At 46.0% G+C, this 12,246-nt stretch overlaps 1 protein-coding gene across 1 annotated transcript in view; it reads left to right on the forward strand.

Moving 5' to 3' along the window:
• The window catches only part of GPR39 (G protein-coupled receptor 39), a gene marked incomplete at its 5' end in the record, with an annotated part of 82,900 nt that extends 70,664 nt beyond the window's left edge, over positions 1-12,236 (forward strand). The window contains one exon of the mRNA XM_082313001.1: positions 11,568-12,236. Within this exon, the coding sequence (XP_082169127.1) occupies positions 11,568-12,091 (524 nt within the window). The 3' untranslated portion in view covers positions 12,092-12,236. The remainder of the gene's footprint in view (positions 1-11,567) is intronic.
• Positions 12,237-12,246: the final 10 nt, after the last annotated feature.

Below are 12,246 nucleotides of genomic sequence, written 5' to 3' on the forward strand. Positions count from 1 at the left end.
TCTTGCTACCATTTGTGCATCAATAATTCCATTTTCATTTTACTTCCTACAAAACAGCAAGTTTTCTTCATTTGAGGGTTTTTGGTACAAAAATCTGACTTGGAGATTGATAATATCTCTTCCAGTTAGGAAGAGCTTTGCCGATTCCCCCATGACAATCGGCTCCATATATCATACAGCTCAAGCTTGCCTTTCTGGCGGAGCTCACGACTATCTTATGTATCTGCCGAGCTAATATATTGTTTTTCTGTATTTGTATTCTGCAGTTGATTGTTCAATGATTTCTCCTGCTGAATTGCAATAGATGAGCTGTTTAATGTTGCAACGGCTGATTTTGTAATGTAAAAACAAAAGAACCTCTCAATTCCAAATTGTGTTTGCTAGTTAGAACGCAGAATTTAAATGAGATTTATATGGAAGATGTATTTTTCCCATTGTTTCGCCAATGCAGAAAGAAAACAAGTCTTCACTCTTTCTAAAAGAAAATCAAAGCAACCACAGCAAGAATTTGTTTTACAAGGAAAAAGCATCACTAAAAACTAAACCTATTCCCTTCTACACATTGGAGTCCATGTTAGTGTTTTTTAAAAATACTTTCTCAATGCAGAAATAACAATTTCCAATAAGCATGTCTTAACAGCTGGAATGTTAAAATTTATAAAAATGAGCACTTTAAAATATATTTATTTTACCATGGTATGTCTTCTGGTGCTGAGTCTACATATACTTCCACGATATTCTTCATCTTCTTTTTGCTAAAGAAGCCCTGATTTAAAATTTCTTTTATGTTTTTACTGGAGAACTGTTGCAGTGAATGGAAACGAATGACTCAAAAGTAGGTGCTGGGTTTTGTAGCTTTTATTGACAAACCGCATGAGATGGGCACCCGAATGAAACAGTCGACCATTGCTTCAACTGCTAAGGTGGTATTTACTGTAAGGCGTAACGATTTCATGACTGTTTACCCACCCATGTGAGGGAAAGCACCAAAGAGGACAAGGGAGTATATGAAATTCTCCTACTAGCTTTTATGTTTCGCAGCAGCCTTGGCTGTGCGGTGACCGGCTTGCTTCGTCCACAGAGTTGGGGTGCCCAGGAAAGCGCTGCGGCGTGTAGGCGTAGTGACCCGAAAGGCTAACCCGCACGCGGGGGCTCACCACGCTGCAGGCACGCTGCTTGGAACTCCGCTCCGAAAATGAATTATCCAGTTACAGTATCATAGACTAAACCGTCATTTCTGTGTACAGCTGTGCACATTTAAGACTGAATTATAGCTGATGAGGAGTGCTAAGATGAAGTTTGAGATTGGAAGATTAAAGCTGAAGAGCAAGATAAACTCATATTTGAAGTACAATTTTCAACATAATGAACAGAAGAAATAAATGACCATTAAATGTAGGAATTTGTGTGGGGAAGATTTTCAAAGGTGCTGCTGTCGCTGCATAACAGTGGCTATAAATGTGTTACCATCTCCATAATAATTTTTATGTGGTGGTTTGACGCTGGCTGGCTGCCAGGTGCCCACCAAGCCACTCTATTGCTCCCCTCCTCAGCTGGGCAGGGGAGAGAAAGTATAACGAAAGGCTCGTGGGTCGAGATAAGGACAGGGAGAGATCATTCGCCAGTTACCATCATGGGCAAAACAGACTCGACTTGGGGAAATTAATTTAATTTATTACCAATCAAACCAGAGTAGGATCATGAGAAATAAAACCTAAATCTTAAAACACCTTCCCGCCACCCCTCCCTTCTTTCCAGGCTTAACTTCACTCCCAAATTCTCTACCTCCCCTCTTTGAGAGGTGCAGGGGCATGGGGAATGGGGGTTGGGGTCAGTTCATCACACGCTGTCTCTGCAGGGGAGGACTCCTCACACTCTGCCCCTGCTCCAGCGCGGGTCCCTCCCGTGACGGACCGTCCTCCATGAGCTTCTCCAACATGAGTTCTTCCCACGGGCTGCAGCCCTTCACAAACTGCTCCAGCGTGGGTCCCTCCCACGGGGCGCAGCCCTTCAGGAACAGACTGCTCCAGCGTGGGTCCCCCGTGGGGTCACCAGCCCTGCCAGCAAACCTGCTCCAGGCTGGGCTCCTCTCTCCACGGGGCCGCAGCTCCTGCCAGGAGCCTGCTCCAGCGTGGGCTTCCCACGGGGTCACAGCCTCCTTCGGGCATCCCCCTGCTCCGGCGTGGGGTCCTCCCCGGGCTGCAGGTGGAGATCTGCTCCACCGTGGACCTCCATGGGCTGCAGGGGCACAGCCTGCCTCGCCATGGTCTTCTCCAGGGGCTGCAGGGGAATCTCTGCTCCGGCGCCTGGAGCACCTCCTCCCCTCCTTCTTCCCTGACCTGGGTGCCTGCAGGGCTGTGCCTCTCACACATTCTCACCCTTCTCTCCAGCTGCAATTTCTGTTGTGCAGCAACTTTTCCCCCTTCTTAACTATGCTGTCCCAGAGGTGCTACCACCATTACCGATGGGCTCGGCCTCGGCCAGCGGTGGGTCCGTCCTGGAGCCGGCTGGCGTTGGCTCTGTTGGACACAGGGGAAGTTTCTGGCAGCTTCTCACAGAAGCCACCCCTGTAGCCCCCCCGCTACCAAAACCTCGCCACACAAACCCAATACAAAGTATTAAAACTAACATGATTTCCTCTGTATGAGCATGTATGGCTTTTAAAAGCATATCATGACTTTAATCACTGTTTTGCAAAAAGGCTGCTCATGTTCAGTAACAATACTTCTGTCATGAAACTTCTTTGATTATTTTTAGCTTTTTCTAGTGTTTGCACTGTGAAATGGCAGTATTTAAAAATATTTCAGAAGCAAAACTTGACCCTGCTAAGAACTGAAGATAATTGTCAGATATTTTAAATTGCTAAGAAGTAAAACTGTTAACACTTGTGTCCTCACTAATTATATTCTGCATATCTATGTTCCCCTGACAAATCCTGATGCATCCAGTATCACTCTACCTAACAGCTGAGGGCTGTTAAGTGACAGTGAAAGCAGAAGTAGCTTATTCCTCTGACGAGCTCTGTTTGCCAGTGCTTGCGGGGAAGCGTGTGATGGACTCCCTGGAAGCTGTTACGTTTTAAGGCTGCAGAGTCAGGAAAGGTTTTGCTGTAGTGCCCTGTAAGTCCCAGCTGGATGGATCAGTGATACACAGACTTGAAACTTTGGTTCAGCTCCACGTAAGTCTCATAACCTTCTCCTTGTTTAACGGGAATGTTTGTGTTTGTCAACCCAATACACTGTTTATCAGTTGTAGAGGACTGAAGTACAACAGAGACTGAAGCACCGTCACTCTGCAAGAAAGTGCAGGTATTCTTCTGGGCAGGTTCCTTTAGCGTTAGTTTCTATTAGAGATCTGGTTGCTGGGAACACGAAATTCGCCTCACCCTTTGCCACTGAGTAGCTGACGTGGTATCGCTGTGCTGCGTCCAGCCTTGAGCAGCTCTTTGTTGCCAGTCAAGGAGAAGAAATGTGTGCAGCAGAGCAGGGAGGACCTGAACCGACCGAACTGTTGGGTGATGCAGGGATTTCAGCCGGAGAGAGGAGCTGTGGGCACCCTGTTGTTCTGTTTTGTCATTGATTTGACCCAATGACACAACACTGGGCCAAAACCTCTGAGCCAATTTGGTTTCAATGATCTCGTAGCACCCTTAAGGGTATTTTGGGGGTGAGAGTGTAGTCCAAGCCAAGTGAGAAAATGTACACTTCGGATCTGCTAATGTCTCCTGGGTCTTAGTGATGATTTGCACTGGCATGCAGTCACCTGTGAAATGAAATATCAAAAGCAGCTGCAGGTGGTTTTCTGATGCCAAGGGTGCCACATACTTGTGTGAAATTCTTCTCGGTACACCTGACAGCTCCAGTTATCTATGGAAGCTTTTAATAAGGAAAAAAAAAAAATTCCCTGTGTTGTCACTGCCCCACACTTGAACCCATTGCCGTTTTGAGGAAAGAACGGCTGTTTAGGGGAAGAATGCATGCATCTCTTTAGCATTTGTGATTTAGCGAGACCATTAATGGCGTCTTCAGTTGGAAGAAAGATGACTTTATGTGCAACAGAACAGCAAGATATTTATTAAAACCTTGCAGGTTTGGGTCATTTATTGCACAAAGAGGCATCTTGGTTCTTCTCAGTGCCTTTCATGTATTGCCCTGCTTTGTGGGACAGCCCTGTCCTCTCACCCAGCTGTGCTCGCTCGCCAGACGCGGCCTCCTTGTGCAGCCCCCCGGGCCCGGGGGGAGCATCGCGAGCGCTAGATAGCCACGGATCCCTCGGAAGGCTCTGGGAATTGCTGGTCCATTGGTTTTTTGCTGGAAGCTGTTGACAGGATCAGATGTAGATGGAGCTGGTTTTCGTCTGTTTGTCCCAAGCCATATGCTTAATCCTTCCACAGCATTTATAAAGATAACTAGTTCGTTATTGGCTTCTGTTCAGTTTAAACCCATTCTGAGAAGGGCTGTGATGCGTTTGCCAGAGCCTCTCTGTGAGCGCTTGGAGATTTGCCTGCTTGTGCTGGCGACAAAAATGTCTCGCTCCCTCCTTTGTCCTCGTTATCCCTGCAGTACCCGCACAGGCAGGAGCAGGGCCTGGATTTTTATCTCGGTGGTGCTTTGCCAGTGAACCCCTGTGTATATGTGGGCTCCATGCAAGGTGGCTCCACAGCAAAGGCAGTGAGTCGCTGATGTGCAGCGATGAGGGAACTCCTCTGCAGAGGCTGCAGACCCAGCAGCCAGCCCAGATCCCGCGTCAGCTCCCGCAGTGAGCCTGCAGGCCACTCGGGTGGTTAGGAAAGCTCTGATGGGGACATCACTGGGAGATACACACGGGCCATCTCTTCTCTCTGTAGTTACTGCCTGAGTAGGGCTGGTTTACTTATTGCCTCCTTCCCTTCCAGAGAAGCATTTTTGAAAGGCAAATCTGTGATTCTGAAAATTGAGGATAAAAGGAATAGAGTTGCTGAATAATTTGAGCTTATACAACATGTATGTAGCAATGCATGTATGGACTCGTTTCAGTGAATATCAAAATTTATTGTCCCTTGAACTAAATATTGACACAGACAAAGCAGTATCAATATTTATCTCTCAGGTTAATACATTTTTATATTCACCTCAACATACATCAATATGTGCTTATTATTATAATGTTTGTCCTTCAGCAGAAGAAACTTGCTCGTGGGCGAGAGGGAAAAGGGAGGTTTCTATTAGTATTCTTTTCCCATTTTAAACTTCATCAGCTGCTTTATCCTGCACATGGAGCACACTGCAGCCCTCATTCAAGCAAAACCTTCACTGATGGTTGTGACACTCTGTGCACTGAATACAGGATTGAGCGATTGATTTTGGGGCAATATGTGAAGTTAACGGTGGCTAGTGGAAGGGGCAGCGAAGCTGCCCCTTCTGTTTTACAGACTTGGTGGCACTCCCTGTAGCAGCTCTGTCGCCAAGAGCCCACAGGAACGGAGGCCAAGTGCAGGGTGCGGGACTCACCTTGGCGAGACTTTGATGGTGAGATCCAGCTGTGGGTGATGCTGGTAACGTTGAACAGGGGGACGCCTGCAGATCTGTTAGGAACCTTGAGGTAGGCGTCGCTCACACCTGTGTTACGTGCGGCGCTCCGTGTCTGCACGCCAGCCGGAACTTTATTTATGGGCACTCTAATACCGCAGAGAATGCAGCGGCCTGTTTGGGCCTTTTGCATTTGCTCCAAGAAGCAAGTGGGGGGGGAGGCAAGCCGACTGTGGCCGCTTCACTGTGAAGGATCATCCTTCTGATCTGTGCCGTTGCCTTTTTACCCTAATTCTAGATCTCAGAGAACAAGGCAACAGAGGTTTCCTCGCTAGACCGTGAGGGCAGGCTGCACCGAAAGGATGCAGGCATGACGGCACTGAGTGTTACGACTTGCTTGGGCTCTACGAAGGCCTTTTAGCACGTGATTTATGCCATAGGGACCCATTTCTGTGGAGACACCGGCTCTGGCAGTTAGGCAGAAACATTGTAAGTGCCACAGAAGCACTGAAGAAACGTCACTGTTCCTCTCTGGGTCTGGCTGTTAAACCTGGCTGACCTTAAACACAAGGGAGACGAAAGGATGGGCAGTAACCAGACTGGGAGCAGCAGCGAGCGGTGTGCTCCTCTCTCCCACCCCTGCACACCCTTCTGTTCATCAGCAGCTCGTTGCCGTTGGTCAGCGGTAGAGGGGTGTGAGTCACGTGTTGAGCTGGATGGTGGCCGAACACCAGATATTCACCAGAAGCTGTTAAAAGCTGACGGTTTGGATCTGAAATTCTACCCAGCTGCTGGTAGACCAGAGAAACTTCTCCAAACTCTTACCTGCCCGGAGAAGCACTGATAGGAAATCCTTGAGGCCGGAGAGCAGAGAAGACAGTCCCCTCCTCGGGATGCTCCAGTCGGCCTCAGTTTAACGCTGCTGAGGAAGCCCAGGCTGCGTCGCAGCGTTGCCGAGCGGAGCCAGCAGCCATCGGTATCATTCTGGGTGGTTTCTTTGCTGCACTTACAAGTCAGCCTCGCAGCAACGGCAGCAACAGCTGTTTGTAAACTGACATTTAAATGACAATTGTCAGTAGACAATAAGCATACGGTAGCTGACGTCTCGCATGCAGACAACGGCAGGAGCGGAGGCAGGGAGCAGCTGCACATGCTGGAAAACAGCGCTGCCTTGATCTGCAGTCGGGAAGGTCATCTCAGGGATTTGAAGGCTGCGTTTTGTGGCTTGACTTTTTTCTTAAAAGCTAGAAAGACAATAAACTAATGACTTATGTCCCTATTTCTAATGAAAAGCAAGATTTTTGAGTCCTGGTTAAAATGATAAATGTAACATAAAGCCATGGCAAAACCCCACCTCCTGAAAGTGCCATTCTTAATTAGGACTGGAGTCTTTCCTTTCTCCTTCTCCCAAGCGAGCAGTGACTGGTATTAGGGACCATCAAGAACCTGGTGAGCGAGGTGGGGTATTTGCTTGTGTTTCCAAAGCCGTTTGTAGCAGACTCAAATAGGCATCAAGTGCTTTCCTCGTGATTAGTAATGTTTTATGATGGTAAACTTACTAACGAGGGATGGCCTCAGTATTTTCCTCTTTTGGGAGCGGACGCCTCTGATGCGTGGCTGGAAGGCTTTCCGAGCAAGGCAGAGGTCGTTAACGTCGTGTTGTACCTTTGAGTAGTCGGGCCAAGTATGCGAATGTGAAATGAGCACTAAGAAAAGTCTCCCTCTGAACCAATGCCTCACTGCCTGCGCTTGACTCCCAGCTCAGTAACCATATGCTGATATTCCACTGGCAATTGCCATTTAAATGTCAGTTTACAAGCAGATGTTGAGAACCCGCCTTTGTGCCATTAATTAAATTGCAGAAAAGCAAAGTTTGAGGTTTAACGCTGCGTAGGCTAACGATGATGAGAGCAGGAGCAGAGCCCGGCAGACCCCGACGGAGCCGGGCGGTCAGCGGCCAGCGGCCCGGGCGAAGGCGCGCGTACGCGGGGTCACCGCGCCAGCCTCGGTTAATGGGCTATGGCAGCCACATAAAGCGCGTTGTTGGCATTTCCCAGTGACAATTATGATTTTGTAGACAATTCCAAGTTTTGTGGGATGGCTGGCAGTGGCCAGGATAGAGGGGAAATGTTGGGCTGTAAAAGCAGATTTAAGTGCTCAGATGCAGAAAAGAAGACAAAAATCTATTCAATAGAAGAAGCAGCAAAATCTGGAAGGGTGGAGAAGGAAGCCCTCTCTGCTGTACCGCTCATTTGCATGTATTTAAAATCCTTCCCAATAAAGTTCATAATGAATTTAATTCAGTCCCCTATGGCCCAGAGGAATGTTCTGAGTAATAAAAAAGTATTGCTAAGGGACAGACGACTGCCAAACTCCTATTCTGTGTGCCAGCAATGCATATTTTTATTATTGGCACTTAAATGCTAGGTTTATTTTACTACATAAATGATCCTTTGTCACATATTAAGAATTAATACTGCAAGATCCACTTTTGGGAAGTTACAATAACAATTCCCCGATTTGAGTAACTGTTAAATTTGTATGCTTTATTTTCAAAGAGGTTTGGGGTGGTTTTTTTTTTTTTCAGATTAAAATAGGAGTCGACTGTGGTAATTCCTGTTTTGGGTAAACTATTTTGTCGCTGATTCATGGCTTAGCTTTTTAAAATTGTTTTGGTCAAGGATCTTTTCAGGTCTTTTGTTGTTGCTGTCGCTACCTTGAAATATCGACATCAATGTTAAGTGAATTATAAGCTCAAACACTTAGTTAAAGGTTGAGATGTATTCACTTACACATAGTCAACTAGGTAACACGAGGTCATCTGGCTTCTGTTGGCGTGGTCTAATGCACTTTTGATGATTAAACCCAGTGATTCAAACGTGTGCTGGAAATTTCAAGCACCAGTGATGGAGGCCGCTGGACCACAGCGTTACTTGGTTTATAAACATCATTATTCTGTGGAAGACAAATCTCTGCTCTCGTCTAGTGTGTCACTTCAGTGCCGTTGTCAGGAAAATGGAAAAAAAAAAAAAAGGGAGCTACTAATTTTTTTCACTTTAATAAGAAGGAGTAGAAGGGAAAGTTGAATACGAGATGAAATGTGAAGGCGTTTGATTCCTAGCAGGCAGCAAGCTCTATGGAAAACTGCATCAGCACTGCGCAAGATGCATTTGGTTCCCATTCAGGCCGATACAATCCTCTTTAAGCACCTTCTGCACGTTACAGCACGACACAGACTTCTACAGCCCCTGTACAAGTTCAGATTGATGGCAGCAGTGATCAGTCAAAACATTCAATATGCTAAGGTCTGAACATAAAGCTTTTCTTCTGATGCACTTCAGTTTACTTCATACCTCCACGTCAAGCGTGAACAGTTGGAAAAAATACTGTGAGTTTGTCAGCGTGTTTATTCCCACGGTGCATCGCCTTCGACTCAACAAGCCTTTTTTTCAAGGGTAAAAGTGAACTCATCCCTGGAAAAGAGCAAAGTTTTACAGACGTCTCCTCCCACCTCCCACAAGACGAACCTCACCGCACTGGGCAAGGGCACAAGCCGCTCATTTTTCACTTGCTGTACACACGCTGGAATATTCGGCTCCCCAGAAGAAAAGTGTCTGAAGAATATAGGGGGAAATCTTAAGCATTTGGCAGTTTGAACTAAAAAGAAAGGTCAATGGCAAAGAATTCAGATACAAACAAAAAATCAGACATCCGAGAATATGGCATTTGAGCTTCAAAACTGAATGCACGCATTGTTTGCTCACTGTTTCTCACAGCAGCATTCATAATTTAGGAAACAATTAACCAACATGATGAAGTATCCTCTTTCAAACTAAGAACAAAAAAATTACACTTAGAGCTTATTTTCTTTTCCTTTGAAAGAGATCATCTGGTAAAATTTGACAAGAATTCTGCAGACCTGGGTTTGTGGGCTTTGCGCCAAGTTGCACAGGAGAAAAAGCCACAACGGAGCAGCAGCATCCCTGCGCTGCCTTTTCATAAGGCCTGCCGCAAGTCACCGCGCGGGGCTCCGTATTTTCTGTTGGTCCACGCGAGGACCGCTGTCATCCCTGTATTTGTTATGCTGACAGCACAGCAAACAGCACTGAAGGCCAGAAAATTTGCAGGACTAACACAAAATTCAGGTCGGCTTGTGACAGAGACACAACAGGTACGGAAAAATGAGGCAAGGCGGCAGGGGAGGAGTAGGGCAGCCAAGCAAAGGGGCACGGGATTGCGTAGGAAGGGGAGTAAAGAGACGGCGGCTGAGTTGTGCCAGTTAAAGATCAGAAAGTAGCGAAGGTAAACACATCTATCACCTGCCTACTAAGAGCAGCCTTCCAGAGCTCTTCATCTACTGCGCTAAGTTTAAGATACGGTGGTTCTCCATCCTACCAGAATTATTGTGACATTAAGTGATTACAGAAGCAAATGATTAAAAAGACAACTTTTATTTGGTAGCTCGTTCAGTGAGATCATAAATTTGTTAAAGTAATTATAGCTTTTATTAAGAAAATTAATTTCTTTAAAAAAAAAAAAAAAAAAAAGACATTTCATACCTTTTCTTTCCTTGGGGGTGGTTGTGGAGAGAACCTGGACATACCCTGTTTAAGCCCTGGCAGCTTCAAAGTTAAGAAAAATCTTTCTTCTCTTTTCTGCCCCCCTTCCCCCTTACATTCATGTCTTCCCACTAGCGAAATATTATTTTCCTGACCTGAAAACCCAGCGCGCGCTATTTCAGAACTGCGTTCCCGCAGTGATCTGTTCCACGGGGGCAACCTGACTTAGTCCAGACAGGTACGCCTCAAAACATCTCTGTGCTTCTGTTGAGAAAGGGGGCTAGACACTGGAGGAGATTAACGAAGTAACAGAAGCCTACTGGAAGCGAAAACTGCGCACCATCAGGACACTCTCTACTGTTTTGTGCCTCCGCAGCAGGAAGCCAACCTGCAACTTCTGCTCCCTCTACGCGTTCACATAAGGCACCTTCCCTGCAAAGAGAAAAACAAAGTGGAAGCAGTAAACTGGAGGCTTTAGCGTGTTTCAGGAGTAACGCTTGGGGGGGAGCACTGAGGAATTACTCTGCGTACCCGGTATTTCGTGCAAGGTGTCGGGATTTCCAGCGCTTGCGTGCGCCGGTAGCAGCGGATGCCGATGAGGATTTGGGCGCCTTTCCCCTGCTCCCCCTCCTGCCTGGGAACAGAGCCGGCTCCAGCGCACCCACGCGTTCCTTCAGCGTGCCGTGCGGACAGCCCGAGGGAGCGCCGGTCTGCACAGGCAGCGTTTTCAGACATCCAACACTTAAGTCACCCCCTATTAATGCCACTAGTAATGCAGCAACATGTATTTATATTTACATATAAATACAAAATGGTCAGATACCACATTTTTAAGCATAATTTATAATCTGAAACTGCTTACACTTTCATGACTAGGCTTGGGTTTTTCTAATTTACATTCATAATTTAATTCCACTGGAATTTGATTTTTAAGAAAGCCCAACATATCTTAATTACCGTAAAAAGATCCATACATATTTTTACTTAAAAATATCTTCTCTAAGAGGAAATTTACCAAAAATAACACGAAATATATTATTATGCATACTTTTTTTTTGTAAAGTACAAACAAGAATCTGATCTCTTCTGGGTATTGCCTGATCTAATATGGCTATAGGTTCTATTTATTTTGTTTGTTTTTCAAAGTAAAGGGAAAGACGTAAGAAATGTAGGAACACAAACGAAAATAAAAACGCATTCTTTCCAAAGATACAGATATCAATGAAAGAACACTTTGAAAACTAATAAATAACAATAGGTACAAAGAAACACTATCCGAGCGCTATGCAGTCTTTTGTCAGAGCATGTGCTGCAATGACCTTGTAACAGTTATTAAAAACAACAAACAAAAAAATGCTACTGGCAGAAAAAGCTGTCAAGCAAAACATTGAAAAATCGGTACTATTTCCTAACAAGTAAGTGCAGAACCGATAGTCAGTATTTTATGTTTTTCTTTCCCCGCCATGTATGCACACTTCTTTCTTCCTCTTTCTGTTCGCAGGACTGATTGTTGCAACTCTGGCAATATGCTGGATGCCAAACCAGGTCAGGAGGATCATGGCTGCTGCTAAACCAAAGCAGGACTGGACTGTCCCCTACTTCAGAGCGTACATCGTTCTTCTTCCCATCGCCGACATCTTCTTCTACCTCAGCTCGGTGGTGAACCCCCTCCTCTACAACGTCTCTTCTCAGCAGTTCCGCAGCGTCTTCCTGCAGGTCCTCCGCTGCCACCTGACAATAGAGCATGCCAACAAGGAGAAGTTTCTCAGAGCCAACCTGAGCTCCAGAGCAAGGAGCAGCCGGTCTCTACGCCCACTGCTCTTCGTTTCGTCTAGGCGCAATTCTTCTAAGAGGGGCAGTAACAAAGTTTTCTTAAGTACTTTTCAGAATGAGACCAAGCCTGACTGCAGTCCACAGAAACCGGGTCCGGAACCGCCAGAGCCCAGCCCAGAAGCAGTGCCGCTAGAGACTAGCGCAGAGCCCAGTCCAGATGCACAAAATGGCCTTTGTGAACATCAAGTATGACTTCATAAGGCAAAGTTAATGATTAGCAATGAACTTAAAAACATGGAAATTAAAATGACTGAGGAACTGACTACATCTTAAAAGGAATAACACAGATGGATTTGTTTCCAATTATGCCAAAAGAGCAGGAGTTCTGTATCCTGCTGCTGGGATTT

The sequence above is a fragment of the Platalea leucorodia genome (assembly GCF_965183815.1).
Source record: "Platalea leucorodia genome assembly, chromosome: 5".
In the NCBI taxonomy this organism is placed as follows: domain Eukaryota; kingdom Metazoa; phylum Chordata; class Aves; order Pelecaniformes; family Threskiornithidae; genus Platalea; species Platalea leucorodia.